At 39.9% G+C, this 18,370-nt stretch overlaps 1 protein-coding gene across 1 annotated transcript in view; it reads right to left on the bottom strand.

The window, feature by feature from the left end:
- KCNQ5 (potassium voltage-gated channel subfamily Q member 5) overlaps positions 1 to 18,370 on the bottom strand; it is a 304,096-nt gene that overhangs the window by 43,787 nt on the left and 241,939 nt on the right. Inside the window, exons 5-6 of the mRNA XM_085316085.1 lie at positions 7,726 to 7,901; positions 7,156 to 7,281 (exon numbers count right to left, since the gene is read on the bottom strand). Coding sequence (XP_085172211.1) covers positions 7,156 to 7,281; positions 7,726 to 7,901 — 302 coding nt within the window. The remainder of the gene's footprint in view (positions 1 to 7,155; positions 7,282 to 7,725; positions 7,902 to 18,370) is intronic.

Below are 18,370 nucleotides of genomic sequence, written 5' to 3'. Positions count from 1 at the left end.
GCTGCCATGAAGATGCAAAGAAAACTACCCAGCACCAGAAGGGATTTCAGGCTACTGGACAATATTAGCTCAGATGTGTGTGGAGACRGGTCAAAAGGAAACAGGAGGGCACCTGTAATCCCTGCATCACTCCTTCTCAGGTGGAGAGTGTAACCAAAGGCATGTAGCATATAGATTTTTCAAATGTGCACCACTGTGGTACAGCAACATTAGAGATTATGGCTGAATTCAATACGGGTAGGGTGGCTCTCCAGAAAAGAGACCTGTTATTATCAACAATTAATTGAGCCACATAGAAGTGCGGTACGTAATCCAAATGCCACTGGGATTACATTGCCTGATTGTGGTTAAATTGAGCATATCTCAAAGGCAAAACAAACCATATGATTATGGCTTCATGTTTGCACGTGGCTGGGGGGCTTCACCAACCCAAGAAAATGCCCTCCAGACAAGTTGTGTGCCTTGTGGCTTGAAAAGTGTGGCAGTCCCACACTCTGGGAGTGGTCCAGCAGGAGAAATTCACTTCTCTGTACTTTCTTCTTGGGGAGTTCAAATCCCCATGCCTCAAGCAAGCAGCACGAGCACAGACACTGAGCTGTGGATTTCTGAAGTCCAGCTGGAACGCCGAATGGCGCACGCCCAGATGCAGCACACAACGCTAAAAGACAAAGATAGACAACAATAGGCCAAATGCCAAGGATTCCAGGGCCTGTTATTTGTGGAGGACTTAGGCAAAGAGAATTATTTTACATRATGTACCAAATGTGGGCAAGTTCAGGCTCAGCAAATATTCTGGCAGAAATTAATTCTTCAGAAAAATGCCTTCTAAGACAATACTTTGCTTCCAGCTTCCTCAGAATTAATTCCTAGCAAAGATGGCCAAAGTAATTCTATTTAATRCAGGGGTCACCACAGGACAAAAGAAGGAAAGTCTTTTTGAGGTAATCAGATTTCAACTGTTTAGGGCCTTGTAGATATTAAACAGTGCCTTTAATTACTCGCATTGTTGGGAACAAACTGTGGGTGGAATTTATCCTGAGAACACCATAGTGACTGAAAGAGAATCAGCTGAATTAAGGTTGTAGCTGCATTTTCAAGTGGCTGACAAGTCTCAAGTTTAGCAATGTTAGCCTGGAGSCATCACAGCTCTCACCTGTAATAAAGGCCATTTTTGGTGGCTCCAAGGCACCTGAGCCAACTAGCTTCTTGCTGCCACATCAGCTGTCACTCTCTCTCCTCAATCCTCTCTGCTTCCCTGCCCTACCTCCTTTTCCTGGCTTTTGCATGATCCTTCAGAGAGCCAGTGTAGCCTGGTAAACAGGTAAGAATTATCCACRTTTTTGTGTTGTTCATTTCTGTTATTTTTGTGAGCTGAATGTACTCACGGAGCTATCTAACAAGCACTAGAGCCTGCACAAGGTAGTCAGAGGAAACGTGTTGCTGAGACTGGGCAATAAGGAAGGAACGTGGGAATGCATCTCCCTTTTCTTTGGCAGAGGTGAGCTCATGTAACCACACTCTTGACCTGACAAAAGCATTTGATTTGGTTTTCTTTTGTCTTCAGTACAGGGTATTCCCAGCTCTTCTCATTATAGGGAAGTGCAGAACAGTTTGAAGCTATTAAGACCTACAGAGTAATGAAGCATCTGAATAAATGAATCCCTGAATAAAAGTTCCTCAAAACTCATTTCCAGGCCGATCACTGTGAAGCAGTTCGAAGGTCTGGAACGAGCCYAGTTCCCTGGCTTCCATCCAGCTCCCTATCTCCGCCAGATGCTGCAAAGTACAGAGATACCTCCTGCTTGAGTTGACAAGAAGGAAACAGAACTAAGTGTCATCTGCATATTAATGATATTACCACCTACCAGCCTTCTGAAGAAACTTCAGATAAAATTGAGCCTTTGGAGTTTGACATCTGAGACCGATCCASAAACAAGAGCCACATAAACTATATCTTTGTAATATTTCCACAAAGATAATGACCATATTAAAGCTTTTCTTTCTCCATTYTTTTTAGATCCTGAAGACTTGATAGTATCAAGACTGATCTGAATAAGATTTGAGTAAGAATATCACTGGGTCCCTGCTTACTTTGAGCTATTTTATCCAAGTAGACTASATAGTCTTCATGTAGGCATACAGCTGTCAGCATTGTGCCATATCATCTTACTCAAGACTAGACAAATGGATTTGATTTTCCCTTTATATTTCTCTGGTCCACAACCAAGAAAGCATTTTCTCACTCAACTTCAAGGTCTGGTTCAGGAATAAACCTCATTGTCTTTGTTAGGGCTGCAGACAAATGACTAAGCCACTGACTAGGCCTTGATTGGCATAACCCTGGGGGTAAGCTAACTGAATGTGGAAAACTGCTGGACATGAGACCATGGCAACTTGAGAAATTGCCAGACGTGACAGATAATGTGAGAAGCTGACAAAAGCTACCGATAGCATGGGGATAGTTATGAGGGATGGCTRGATCTCACAGGTGGCTAAGGGAGAAATGGCCAAAGTTCAAAGATAATTGGAAAGGAATATTGGGGACCTTTATGGGAGTACAATCTTGAAAGGCCAACAGCACCTAGGCAACCGCACCAGTAATACCATATACAGACAAGTATCAGAAATATAAAAGCTGGGTATAGATGTARCAAAACTGGGACAAACAAAGAAAAAAGTAATTAGGGGCAGGTTGTTTATCTGGAAGGAGACTGGGGTGGCAAAAAGGAAGGTAGTGAAAAGGAGGATTTAGAAATGGGAAAAGCGATACTAAAGTGTGAAAGTCATGTCTTTCTGAGTATACCTGCTGGGCAGCCATGTCTCTGATTGTCACAGCCTAAATCAGGACAACAAAACAAACCTGCTCTTCTGACCACACCACGCCAGGGAAGCCAGCTTCCATGGCCAGGGCGACTGGGGTAGCAGGGTGCTTTCCCTGGTTAACCAGAGAAACACCCTGATGCRTGGCTCAAGCATCCCGTAGCTCTCTGTCAGTGTCTGCTGTAGGCCTGACAGCACCRCTGTCTACCTGTCACGTCTACCGAAGCTCCCTAGGCTAGGCCAGCAATGGGACACCTTGACAAGTTGAAAGCAACTGCTGGAGTTTCTTTGGCTAGAACTCATCTCGCCTAACTTGAAGCATTTCAGTGCTTAGGTTTTAGCCTGGCCTGGTCATCCAGACTTGCAAAAGGGAGAGGGAGATTCCTCCAGCAGTTAACTCATCCTGTCCTAAAACCTACAACTTCACTGTGGCTAGTCTCAAAATAGATTTCGAGTGCCATCTGAGACGCCCTAGGGCATCTCAGTAGGGACCAGTGGCAGGATGATGCAGCTCTCCAGTCGGTTGGAAGTCCAGCTGATCTTCCATGGTGCTATATGCCTGTGTTTAAGTAACTGAATCACATGGCTAACTCCTACATAGTTATGTGGGTTAGAGGACTCCTGTCTTYCATATCAGATGCAAAATGCTCTATTTGGGTTGCTTCTGTAAATGAGTTGTCTGGACAAATCAGCCAAGAAAGGCAGTGTCACCTAGCTAGACTCAAAAATCACAAAGACAGTGCTGTCCTTACATTATATCTCATTGCTAGAGCTAATAAATATGCTAATAGTAAGTGAGATAATATAATAATGAGTGAGATTATATAACCTAATTGCCTCCAATCAGACGAGATAGGACCCAGGATACTCCAATATTTTTTTCTGATGTATTGAATGTTCTGTTAGCAGTACTTACCTTTGGAATCTTTACCTGACATTAATTAACTGAAAATACTAAGTTTGCTCCTACTATCATCACATTAAATGGGATATATAACATCACTATTAATTCATTTGAGCTAATAACCGTAGTAATACTAATCATTGTAAGTTTTGTTCATTTACAGGTCACCATGGAGTGCCACAGCCATTCTTCATCCAATTGTAAATGCTGGATACTACTAGAAAATGGTCACATTTTAAGAAAAATCATATCAAATGTGTCAGACAGACAGGAGTCTAAACGACATTTTCAGGTAGAACTAATTAATGTACAAACTGAATGTTGCTATAGACACACTCAGTCCTAGCTAATCTAACAGGTCTCAGAAAATCAAGCATACCTTGATTATGAAAAACTTAAGTCTTTGAATGGACTTTTTGTTTGCATATAGTTTGCTTACTTCATTCTATTAAATGAATTTAGCTTCCCTACCTAAATAAATTCTGAACTTGGACTCTTCATAACACTTTAAGCTGTGTTGAGCAGCACTGGAGGACTCCAGCCATTAGAATATACCCAATAGCAACATTAACATGATGTTGAAACTGCAGGTTGCACAGTACAATGTGTAATTGCAAACACAGTACGGTATTCATATGCAAATTAGTATACCATATTCTGCCTCTAGTTTCAGTGTAAAACTATGGGCTTCAAAACCAGAGACTGTGAAATGACCATAGCAAAACATGGCCCTCAAATAATGTGAATTAATGAAAAGGTTAAATACTGCATGCTAGGTTTGGTCTTATAAGAGAGGCATAACTSTTTGTAAAAGCATGGAATTTAAGATGGCTATTTACGACTGACTTCAATGTATTGCTTTTTCTCAGAAATTTCACAGAATTCAGTCTGGGATTTGGTAGATACTCTATGATTTAAGTTAGAGCAACTTTTGCAAATAAACAAATCAATGACACTAAGCATTGATTTCCCCTAGAATGCCATACAATCCGACCTTTTCAAAATCTGTATGTGGGTTACCCTGGCAGTAAAAACAATCATGACTAAGAGGCACGTTAAGCATTTCCCACATACTGTTTTACATATTATACAAAAAAATACTGTTATTAAAATGGCAAAGATAACAGGTAAGGAAGAATACTGACTTTCAGTGACTTTGTGCACTCAAGCACATTAAGAATTTAAATGTATTCATGTCACACACTGGGGAAAAGAAGAAAAAATATAAAAAATGTACAATACATATTGTTTTCAGGTTTTTGATTACAATTTGTTGTTTTTCCTGTTGATGTCAAGAAAAGATTCCTATTTTCTCAGTTTGCACAACTTATCTGACCTATGAGTCATACATTTTCACTTCAAAGTATACAAAATATTTTAAGCCCCATTTTATACAGCGATTATTTCTTAGCAGGGTTTTTCCTTAAAAACCAGCAGACAGCAGGGAGCGGAGAAGCAAATTATCAAACAAAGATCTCATTTCTACAGCTAGATCTGCTCAGGGAGAAGGACTTGGCTCTGACATGAGCCTGGAGCGAGGTCTGGACTTCCCGTGACTTCGCCGTTCCTCGTGCGTACGTGTCTCCCCACTGCCTCCGGCTCGCAGGGGAGCCCARTCCTGCACCTGGCCCAAACTCCCCGTGTTGCAGGGCTCTGCAKGGAGGAAAGGGTGTTTCCTTGGGGAATAGAGAGGCCAAAGAGCGCGTCCTCGGGCTGCCTGAGCCRGTGCCCTGTCCACGGGGTCCCGAGCCACCAGCTATGCAATGATGGCCGTGCAGACCGGCCAGAAGGTTTAGCCCAAACCTGGATGGACCTCCGCTTTTTTCAGGGAAGTGAAGCTCCTCCTGGACGAGTCCAGTCCTACTATCAGTTATATCACAAAATAAATTGCAGTGGTGTAACTGAGGGGAAAACCTGCTCTGATGGTTTAAGCCAATTTGAATCTCATGCATTTGGATTGCAGGATAAAAATAYGTATTTTATTAGAGGTCTGCCTTGATGCTCTACAGCAACAAGCTTCAGGAAAAATATTTCTGTATTTTTTTAGATGTGCAATAAGAGCTAGCTGGCCTGGCTTTTCTAAGCTCCCAATTATTACTGATAAATCAAAAACACTCTCAAGGGAAGACAAGTCACAAATTATTAATCCTTAGCTGAACAAATTTCATATGAACAAGTTCTAATAGTAGGAAATGATCTTTGCCCAAAATACAAACAAAACACRTTAGAAGTATTTCTTGAGGATTCAAAGCATTTTGGGAAATGCTTTTGCACAGTCCCTCTTCACATGGTCTGAATCTGTGAATGCTCCTAAGTCCAGGCAAAGTCTTGTCAGCAGAGGTCTGAGGTGAGAAAGCTTCATTTCTACATCTCACTTCTGAGAAGTGGTGGCAAAAGCTGGTTCGGCTCTTGCACTTATCCCAGAAAAACTAATGAGTGCTCTGGGTTGTGTCAGCATTAACGATTTCGCAGGCATCACTTCACTCTCCACACATTGCTAGAGCTCACAGTGTTTGTTCTGCTGCATCAGAGCGGGGGGAAAAAAGCAGTTTTATGCCACCTGGCAATAGCTCTGCAACAGGCTTTGCTGGGGCAGATTTCTCGAGCTGCCTAAGTGAGTGCCACATAGTGCAGCATGGGACAAGAGTCTAGCTTACTACAGGGCATTTTAATTCCCATGGAAACAAAAAAACTACACATTATGACATATGAAAAACCAGTTGCACCTAGTTCTTCATTGTTCACTTAAAGCCTAACTCATTTCAACGCTTAAGCATCCATATAATCCTCTTCCTTTCAAAAAAGCAATCAGGCATGTGCTTAGATCTCACAGACTTGAATGAAGTAAATGCAATTGATTTAAAAGTTAAACATGAGCTTAAATAGTCAACTAAATTTGGGCTGTACACCTGTAAAAGTGGTTGGAGAACATTGCTGAACCARAGTGGGAGTATTTATTCTTGTTTTTTGTGCTCAAGGTATAGGGGCGGGAGAATCAACATCACTCTGATGATGTAGTTTGATTACACATTTTCTTTCACTGTAAAACCGCATTAAGAATTTTCTGTCTCTTTCCTGATGCTTGTTCCTCCTCCTGCACTGCACCTTACAGCCCTCTCACTTGGATCAAGGCAGTTCTTTGTGGGATCATATTATGAATTGTATTATTAAAAGAATCTAGGTCAAAATCATGGRCCTCATGGAGGTTCAATGATTTGGTCTGCAGCAGAAACTCATAAACAGCTACTCTGTATGATGGGCAAAAATGAAATATGGATGTGCAAATGAACAGCTGGAGAAAGGAACTTCTCAGTCCAGTTTTCTGCTAGAGAAAACAATTTGCTGAACAGCTTGCTAAGTTAAGATGAACAATAGGTGAAAGGCATTGTAGCATATTGGCTAACCAATGTGAATTGTTTTTCTATACTTACTGTGCCCCACCAGAGAGCATCTGCATACGTAGAGAACTGGTTGTTTGCATCCTTTTCCACCAGATAAACCAGGAAAGATGAAAAGATGAGTACTAAAAATCCTATGTACCAGGCTGTGATTAATTCCTAGATAAAAGAAATCAGAGATCAATATCCATCTAAAAGACTTAACAGAATGCCATTTTAAGGAAGACACACTTAAAAGATCTATATACTCTGAGCAGTTAAAAGTCAAGTGCTTCCCTACTCATGCAAATTTTCTCTAAAAATAGACCAAATCTACTCCTATACAATCAATATACTAAAATCTATTCCTATAGAGTTGACACTCTACCAACTCACAAATGTATCTATAATTACAGCAGCATATCAAGACCAACATTTTCAGTGTATTTTAAAAACTGTTAATGTTTAACATGGCTTGACATATCTGTGTTAATGTCTGTTATAATGGGTGTTACTTCAGGAAATTTTACATATTCTACTCAAAAATGCTAACCATTTGTTTCCTTAGACTCTTGTTGAATCTTGTGAAGATGTCAACCAAATCCAGCAGCTAGGATTACATACCTTGCTATGTGCATAAACTACTGAACCTAACAATTTCCAAGTGCCTCCTCTTCGGTCCATGCGCACCATACGAAGGATCTGTAGGAAACGAAGACTTCTCAGTGCTGATGTTGCAAAAATGTTACCCTGAGTTTTTGCAGAAACAACTGCTATTGAAGCGATGAGAACAATGATGTCTGAAAGAAATATATTACAGAAAACATTAATGTCCATGTACCAATTATTAACACATATATGTACATGAGCTGAATGAGGCAACAAAGAAGAGACTCCTCCTGCAGCAGGCATGAATCCAAGGCACTGGRAATCCTGGTTGAGTTAGAGGTCAGGACTGGTGTTTAAAACTGCCTCAGGAGCCTCCAGGTTGGGAATAGGGGCAGTGAWTTTAAAAAGGTATGGATAAGAGGAGCAATATTGATGGATCTGTCATGTCTCATCTAGGAATTTTGAAGTCTTATGTATCAAACTGTACAAATCAGTAGATGGACTAGAATGTTTCCCCTTCACATCTTTCCTCATAGCACCTTTCCTATGAAATGGAAAAAGAAAAAAAAAAAAAAAAAAAAGAAGAAAGGAAAGAAAAGTAAGAAGAAACAAAGCTGCCTTAGTGACAAGAGTCCAGTAGAAGCATTTGGACTTACAAAAACACACATTAATTTCCTACAAGAACAAACACTATATGGTTCAGGCATGTAGTAATGAATTTCTGGACAGAACTCCTCTTAGGTACCATTTCCTGGAAAGGAAAAATATAGTGCTGGATACTCAGAAGCATTCTTCTTGCTGGCAGCCTGGAAAGCTCTCTGCAGTCCAACAAGTGTTAGGATTTATTYCTTCAGGTCATAGCTTCAAACTGCGAGTCTGAATGTTCTGCATGAACTAATCTGTCAACTGCCTTCTAAGTCACAATAGCATTTATAGAGAGATGAGAAAAAGAAACAGAGTGATGGCCCATGAACATAATAATCTTTTATGACTACTGGGGCAGATATACTGGTATACAGAAAGTGGAAAAGGCCTGAACAACCTCCTTATCACCTCATCACTAATTTCCTGACCTTCTTTCAAAGTCTAGAGAGTCTTCATAAGAAATAATCTGGGTTAATTCTTGGGATTTTGTGGGGTTTTTTTATGTTTATATGCAAGTATATTCTAAACCCACATTTGCCAGTGGAGAACTTCCTGAAAGCAAGTTCATGCCAGTGTGAGTTTTGCTACTCTTGTGATGAGTAGGAATGCTCCTCATTTTGCTCGAAGAGAAGTTCCTAAAAATGTGGACTTCCCCAGTAGGTTAATAGGTCCACACAAACGAGCAGTGAGAGAGACCTGTTGTACCTACAAGCAGGACGCTGTTTCCCTAGTATGTTCCAATACTGTAGGAAATAGCCTTGTTTCATTCTGCTTAGCCACTCAGTTAAGCTGAGGTCCAAATATCCTTGCTTGCAAACATCATGGCTTCCTCTGAACTCACCTATGGACAGCTTTGCCCTCTTACTATATTATTAAGGGTGCATCACTTGTACTTCAATGAGTGTCATGTTAACCTGYGGAAATCCTTGTCACAAGATGCTAAAAGTCTAAGTGGTTTAAAACCAACTGGACAAACTCACAAAAGAAAATTTAATTCARAATTAATTAATACAAAGACTCCATTTCTGGCTCAGGGAGTCCCAAGGTAAAGAGATCATTGTTCGTTGAAAGAATATTGTGGAGAAATACAGCTGTATGGTTGTCCTGTTGTTATAGGCTTCCCGAACTTTTCATTATTGGCTAGTGCCACTGTCAGACACAGTATATTAGGCTAGATTGACCTTCCATCTGTTTTATGTTCTGACATTTTAAAATACCTTTGGCTACTATACAGATGGCTCATAGCTGGCTACTATTTAGTTGGCTACTACAAAGCTAGATTTGCTTCTAGATGCAAAGTGACCAGTGCCTTGCAGCTCCCACAGCCATGGGTCCACGAAGTGAAACAGAAGAAATCTCTCTCCGGCATAGGAGGCAGAACGTTTGWTGGGTTCTGCGTAGGAATTCAGAAACAACACAACCAATCAGGAGACGTTAAAGATGTCACCAGTTCCACTGGAGATCAGAAAAAGACATGAGGTGGGATTCAATTCTGTATTAAGACATTTAAACTTAGGCGTCCACATGTGAGCCAGGTGTCCAGACACCCTGTACAGCACAAGCAGATCAAGTCAAGTCAACCAAATGTGGTGCAGCTACACCTCAGGAAGACTCCCGCTGGCTGCTCAGCTGGCTTACTCTCTAGGTTTGATATAGCACATGGCTTGATTCAGTTGCCTGCATTTGTACAGTGCCATCTGAGATGGCCTAAGGTATCTGAGACATCCACCAGGGCTGGCAGATATGCTAACAGACCTGGGAGCCTGTGCCCTTCAGGAGAAGTAGCTGAAGAGCAGGGTGTATCATGTAACCGTGGGCACCTCTATTTACTCAGCTGCGCTAAGCCCTAAGTCCTGACCGGCCACACCGGAAGTACGGGCACATATCACATATGTAGACACCTACAGGCAAACTTCTAAATTTAGGGGTGTTTATCTGGAGCTGAACCTCACACAGAGTGTGCCAGATAGCTGTGAGCAACATGGACTGAGCTGAAGAAAGAATATCCCTGGTTGCTAACACAAAGACCATTTGGCTTGTCCCCCCTCTTCCGATCAGAGCAGCAATGCAAAGCTATTTTCAGCGGGTGGTGACTGGCTAATCAGCAACAYAGACACATTCAGAAAAACAGTGTGCACTCCTGCTAATCAGACTTGGGACTTAAAAAGGTGCAAGATCACCCAAACATTAGGAGTTTGGTCCAGAAATGATTAAAGTTCCTATTGAGGGTCTTAGCCCTTTTGATTCTTTTTTGGTTCTCCTCAAACACCCTGTGTGACTTTTTCTTAAAAAAAAAAAAAAACAAAAAACAAAAAACCAAAAAATGGTGACTTGCCCCTTCCCTTATTCCTTCCCATTCCAGGTGCTCTGACAGCACAGTCCTGCCCCTTCCTGCCGCAGCCCTCCTTGGCTTTGCTTTCCTYGAAGCTAGGGAAGACAGGCGGGCAATTATTTCAGTGTGGTTTAACTTGCCAGGAACAGGTGTAAGATAAATCAAAATAAAGCTCTCTTGGAAAGAAATCAAAGAATCCAAAGGAAAGCTCGCACCAGTTTAAAGTTGCTTCTGAATAAGTTAAACTGGCTTAGTTTTCTCATGTAGGCATACCTGTACTGGAAAATGTAAAAGTTAAAGTATGATTCTCTCTCCATCACATTTTTATCTACCATACCTCAAGTGCTTTCTTTCCTGTTTTAAGCAGGAAAGTAAAATATTCTCCTGAACTTCCTTCTATATTCCACCTGAATTTGGCTAAGATCTCCATGATATTTCTGTATTTTAACAAGGCTTTAACAAACATCTATCAGTATTTCCCTTTCAGTGGCAAAACATAAACCACAAGGGGAAAAAAAAGCAAACACAGAAAGTAAATTATAGGTGAAATCCTAGGTTTATTGAAGTAAACAGTAATATTCCAATTAATTTAACTGGGAATAAGATTTTATTTCACACTTGCTGTAAAGCACTGGGAAACTGTAAGCAATGGCTGTCAAGGGCAGTGTAATTCCCAACTTCTTTATAATAACATATCAGAAGGCAGAATTTTCTGAAGCACATTTACTTCTTTGATGTCTTCCAGGTAACACCCTGTGTACGATCTTACAAAATGTTAAGCATCTCCTCAGCTATGAGGCTGATGCTATTCAGTCTTTAGAAATGTTTCTCATTTTGCTTGCCTTGCAGACAGCATCTTCCCTCATTAACTCCAACCTGAGACTGCAGATCTTCTAGGCAGCTCTGTGCAACGTTCGCTTTGAATGCTTCATTTCAAATTAAGTTTCAAACAATGAATCCTTCCATTTCAGATCTTTCATCTAGTATGACTCGAGAAAATCCCTGAGATTACATCAAAGTTTTGTTAATTGTACCTTAGCAGAGGGCTTTTTAGTTGACAAACACTGTGGTAACACCATGTGTGTGTCAATGCCAAATGCTGATGGACTCAGTGAAAGAACCTGACAAGAACAGGTAAAAAATCAAACACAGAAACTTTACTTGGATATAGCAAAAAATTCAAAAGCCCTGATATGCCATCAGTATAACTCTTAAAAATTACAGGAGGAACGTCAGGATGATGTCAGAAAATGTAACTAATGACCATCTCTCACCTGCTCCARGCTAATGTATGTGCTCAAAGTAATGCACATTCTCTCTCCTCTTTTCATATTCTTCAGTCTTATTTATAAGAAAGATGCTAGTGACAGCTCCTTCTGCTGCCTGTGTTTAATGCTGATGTGTTGGCATGTCCTTTCCTTCTAAATAAAAATGATGCTTAGAACCAAGAGAGATTAAATGAATCTTGCAAAAGTCTTTCCCTGTTTTTAATCTCAGCAGAGTATGAGCAACATTTAGTCATTTCAGGCCCACCATTGTATCACTGAAATGGTTAACGTTTGCCATAAATTCACAAAAACTGCTCCTCGTTTATACTTGTTAAGGATATGCAGGAAACTGCAATGGCTCTCAGTCACAGCCAAACGCAGAGATGCACCGACCTACATCAGCGTAGAACACATCTGCCTCAAACACCACAAGAATAAGCAGAAAATCTCAAGAATGTGGCTTATCTAGCCTGCAGCTTTATTAACCCACAAAGGAAATTAACTGTCAACAGTACAGCCAAATTTAGGCTACCCTAGGGCTATACTAAGGTCTAATTTTGTGCTAGAGTTATCTCTAAACTAGAGAAAAAAATATCTCTTGTAGTGGATATTTCTTATGAATAATCCTCAAGACAATTAATTAGCTTAAAATTCAAAGTAAATCATCAGAACAAGCACTATATGATTTTGTGACGTGATCATCGGACCCCACATTCGACCGAGAGGACCGAGTCTACTTGGACAGCAGTTGCAGTCAGCTACAACGGCCCAAGTGATAAGCACAGGGCAGCATAGCAAGTAACGACTCTCAGGTGCTAAGGATTTTAAATAAATTTTAATTCAGGTTTAAAGTAACAACTACATAGAAACAATCATTTCATGACTTTTTATTCTGACTTGCAAGGAAGTGTAAGCRATGGTAAGGAGGAGATAACCAGCTTTTTAGTTTTTCTAATATTTCTTTGTATGCCAGTCATTCCAGCAGCTCCATCATGTTTATCGCTCTTCTCAGAACTCCCTCYGATTTGTCTACAATAATTTCTACAGCTAGCTGGCAGGGGCCTGAAGGTATCAGCTAATCGATTTTGAAAGGTACTTAGAATTTTAATTAGAAACTACAGCACAAAGTTAACACAATACACATCTCAGAGCACTACATTTGAGCACATCACACTATAAAAAGCTCATAACTAAAATATATTCTTCCTAAGCTGATACAAATCACTAGTTTAAGGTACAGACTAATGACTGACACCTGACTTAAGCTATCAACAGTACTTCAGAATAAGACTACTTTTTTTTTTTTTTTTTTTTTTTCCAGACTCCGAAAGAAAGGTCTGGATACACAAATATGTCTAGAGGAGCAGCAGCCTTTTTATATAGCCTGCTAAGGTATTCGGCCTCAGTGTATTTCATGTTCCTGTGAAAAAAGACTTTCACAGAGTTTAAAGCTTCTGACCACCGTAATAGAGGGTTATTTGGAGAGGGAAATAATTGTATCATTAGCCACTGAGCACTTGTTGAGAAAAGACATTAAATGGAAAAGCTCATTTCATCACAACTGGCTGCAAAAATCCTTTTAGCTTCAAACAACGGATTAACCACTTCCCTCAACTGGTTCAAGAAGGCAAAGAACAAAATTCAGGATTAAAGCACATTGTAATAGTTAATTTTAAAAGAGGCAAATTGTAATGTTTTTACCAGGTAGCAGTTCCTTTGCTCTGTCAGTAGTCCCACTGCTATGAATTCAGTTGTATATTTCACAGAGTTACAGCAGCAAAATTTGGTCTAATATGGGCTGAACTCCCAGTGACTTTGCATTTGTATTTACCTCAAAAATCAAGAATTTTAAATATTTTAATCTTCAAAATGTCCAAAATCTTAATAAAGTCTTTTAGGGTTAAATCTATAAAAAAATCTCTGATTAGAGAGATGATGGATGTTACCATRCTTAGAGAGATGACAGATGTTATCATATTTTGTAATTTGTCCCATTGGAAAAAAACAGAACTGTTCATTGATAAGGTACTATTCAGTATGTGCAAGACTGTCAAAGTCTACAAACTGGATTTTTACAAACTACTCAGGGAACATAGTGTTTTGAGATCACCTGATTTTACCCTCTGAAATACAATATGCTCAAGCATTAGTCTATGTATTTAAAAAAACAGTTTAAAGTCATCCAGTGAATTATATCACCTGTCCATCTCTAGTGTAAGTTGGGAGAGGCAGGAAACTGAGTTCTGCACCTCCCACAGAAAGCTGAGTTATTTTACAGGAAGAAGGACTCAATTATGCAGGAAAAAAAAGGCCTAAACAACATCATCATCAACAACAAAACCCCCAAGCAAAACAAGATACACTGAGTTTTGCGCATACTAAAAMCAATGGTGCTTAGGATCTTGAGCAGAATTTGCTTTCTGCAATGTCTGAATATGGCTTTTCTTTCTGGTCTGGAACCTGATCTCTCTGCTCAGATGCCAGACAGGTTATGATTAATCATCACCTACTAGTAAAAGTAATTGGCTGGGTATCTTCAGGAAATTCTTGGGATACATGATGCTGTTTGATTTTTGCAGATGTTCTTGTCACTCTAGCCAAGAGGTCTTTGCATTTTCAAATATCTGACACCCTCTGGATGGAAACCATATTAACTATCATTGCAAGCAAAATGAGAGTCAGTGGTTTCTCTTGCTTTTGTAATCTTCTTTCAAGATGCAAAACAATGTGGTATTTTTAGAAATAGGAAAATGAAGCAGTTCTGTGTATCAAGATAATTCTCAGAGATAAACACAGATGAGTGTGAAGTCYGAATTTTATTGCTGTCAAACACCATGAAGGTGGGGCTGCAGGGTAGTGGCACAGGGAAAAAAAAAGTTATACAAAAATGTATAACACTGTCTGAAATGAGTTTAAAAAAAAYCACGCAGGTTTTATGACGTCCACTCTATACATTCTTTTTTCTTTCTAAAAATGGAAAATGGCTACATTGGTCACTGATCTGAGTTCTAAGGAGTCCACTAAAACTGATCTTTGCATAGGAACTTGGATTTTCTTACCCATCAACTGAGCAATACTCCAGTGAAAAGATCAAAAAAGATGAACTCTCCTGAACCCTTCTTTCCTTCTCTAGTCTTYATTTGCAATGTATTGGCATTGTCTGAGTAAAGCAAATGATTTTAATGTGAAGTGAAAGTGACTTCCTGCAAATACAGATATTTTCTCTCTGGCATATATCTTATTTTTACATAGCCAGAATGGGTCTATTTAAAAAAGCAGTTCAGTAACATGTAAAGCTATCTTTTCTGGCACAGAGAAAATAGAAGAGATAAAAAATATTTAAGATGACTTAAAGTAAAAGATAAAATATACATATAAAATAATAAATAATATTATTTATGATGCAGACAATCTATATAAAATATTATAAAATGTAATAATACAACACGAAATGTGTTATGATTCAGTTATTTTCAATGCTCCATCAAATCTCAAGTATGTCGTAAGAGATCAGTTTGAGGGCTTTAAAGCTGCAAACACTGTGAGGATTAGTTACAGCACTGTGTCCCAATACTGAAATTCCAGATCTGGAGTATTTGGAACATCGCCTGGACTCCAGTGCAGGGGCAAGGATGGCTCTGCCAGCAGCCGCAAATGAAGGTGGCCTTGGCCCACAGCGCCCGAGGGGTGAGACTGTCCTCGAGGGGGGGCATGTGCAAGTCGGTGGCAGCTCCTGAAACGCCATCCGGGGGTAGCTGCCACCGCAGTACATCAAACGGTGACCAAGGAGGGAAATCCCTGCTCCTCACTCCTGCACACACACACACACACACACACACACACACACACATGCACCTGCTACAAATTCTCCTGCGAGACTGCTGGTGGTATCACAGGATCATAGAACGGTTGAGGTGGGAAGGAACCTCTGGAGATCATCTAGTCCCACCACTCTGCTCAAGCAGAGACACATGGAGCATGTTTCAGTCCACTTTGCATGGTCCCAAGAGTTAAAAACGACATTCCAGAGAAATCATCCTTCAAGATTGACTTACTATCCTAGTGCCATCCAGTTTTCTAAAACCTTTCCCCCTATCGCCACAGCCTCCACCTCCCGTATGTTATATATCCTCTGCACGTCCCTTCTCACTGCGCAGCCATCTCTGAATGGTTTCCCACTCAACGCTGGGTCATTCTCTTGCATGTCCCCATAATCCTAAAATAAGGATGCACCACACTGTCCGGATAGCTCAGCCCCTCCAACTTCTAAGGTCCTTCATTTTACACATTCATCTCTGATTTCTTCTTTCTACATTTCTTTGGAGGCTCCTATCTCCATTTCATCTCAGACTATGGGGCACAGGCTTAAATATGCAAGTAACCAAAAACACTCAGCAAGTGTGCTTGTGGAACATAAAACCTCTCACCTAAAAATGAATACACAACATTTGTTTTTAAGCTGGTCCAATGTTTACAGAGCCATTATGTGGTTATTTCTTCAGTCTGTCTTAATGAAAAAGAGTAAATTGACTGAAGATTTCATGCCTCAACCAAAGAAAAAGAGCTATATAGTCTTTCTAAGTTGAGAACTACTCCATGCCTCCTTAAATATGAATACTCCTGTCAGCCCCACATGAATCCTGTTCTTTGTAGGTACCTTTGCCTTCAGTACACCTTGAGTAAAGCTCTTTACTTTACAATGTGAACATATGTTCCTCCAAAACAAAACAAAACTAATTTGGAAACAACTCAAAGGCACTTTTTAGCAAAGCTAAGCAAATACAGTAGATTTGGTTCATCAAAGAATTTTGGAAACAGAAAAATATTTTCAAAGAGTCGATATGGGAAATTGTTTTGGGGTATTATTTATGATAACTAATATTCCTTTATAAAATTTCAGAATGAGGAAGATGGGTCAGGTTTTTTTCCTGTTATTTTTTAATCCAGATTCATATGAGAGCAATAATTTCATCCCTGAGTATGGCTCAGTAACGCTACTCATTGGTACTTCCATGAACTAGAAGCATATGTATACATGTATGTGTACAAGGAACACGTTATCAAGTCACGATGATAAACATTATATCAAAATAGTGTTATTTACCTTTTGCTTTATAGAGCCAATATATTTCTCAGTTGGCAGAGAATCGCAATATTTCAGCCAACATTGAATTTTAAATTGTAGCTATGGTCACTATTTTTGATTTAGTTCAGATAAGAATAATGACATTAACGGGGACAGTCCACCTCTGCACTGTTCGCAGTTAAGGTTCACAGGCCTGCTGAGTACATGCTYTTCCTGTGGACTGAATAAGACCTTGGCAAACATCTTTACATTATTAACAGCTATCTCAATAAACCTTAAAAAACTAAAGGCCTTCTGCAACTTAAGATTAAATTCAATTACAAACCTTTCATGGATTTATACTTTATTAGCTTTTTCCAACAATTGATCTTTTACATTACTAATATGCACCCACCAGAACTAAACCCCCCGCTGTTTATTCTGTAAGGCTATTTTTGGCCTTAAGGCAGTGGAGAAACAAACCACAAATAAAACAAGCAGATTCTCCTCAAAAAACTACATTTACAATGTCCAATAAATGTTTTATGGCAGGGAAAATAAGCCTTACAAGCACTGGGAAACTAGTTGCTTTGCTATATCTGAGGTGTTTTGCTGGATGATACTAGACCTGTGCTAAAAAGTGGCTTGTGTTGTGGATAAAAAAATAACTCAGGATAGCTGGAGGGAAAGACAGCAGGATGGATTCTCTCTCATACACATCTGACAAACACAGATGCTCATCAGATCATGCTGTAAAAAATATAAAGTTACTAGCAAAACAAAATAACTACAGGCATGGCAAGACTTGTGTACTGGGAACGGACTGAGTAATTGAGCAGCAGTTAGTCAGAAGACAAATATGAGAAGGCATGATAGAGGTATGCAAACTAGTGAAAGATCAGAAGGCCTGTTGGATGCCTCCTATTTACCCTTCCTTACAAAAAATGAGATCAAAAGACAATTTAAATCTGATAAAAAGAAATACAACATACAATTACCTTGTAAAAATCATTGCCGCAGGATGTAAAAAAATAACTAGAGAAAATTAAAGACAAGAATGGATGTTTCTCCCTGAACTGTTGGAATTAGATTTTTCACAGGCTCCAGACCCCCCTGTAAGTCGCTCTCAGACTATCCAATGTATGAACAAAAAAGTTGCGTAATTGGCCATTTGAGCCACAGGTTTTAATAACCTTCTCAGAGGTGTCTGGCACTAGGCAGGGTGGAGAGAGACACCAAAGCAGGCTCCTGCGATACTCACGCCTGCAGGCAACACAGTGGTGCAGGGGTGCAAAGGGAAGGGAAGGGAAGGGAAGGGAAGGGAAGGGAAGGGAAGGGAAGGGAAGGGAA

Source organism: Rhea americana, unplaced genomic scaffold (genome assembly GCF_003343005.1).
Source record: "Rhea americana isolate MKP2758 unplaced genomic scaffold, rheAme1 scaffold_45, whole genome shotgun sequence".
NCBI lineage: Eukaryota > Metazoa > Chordata > Aves > Rheiformes > Rheidae > Rhea > Rhea americana.
This window is presented reverse-complemented; position numbering and strand designations above follow the sequence as displayed.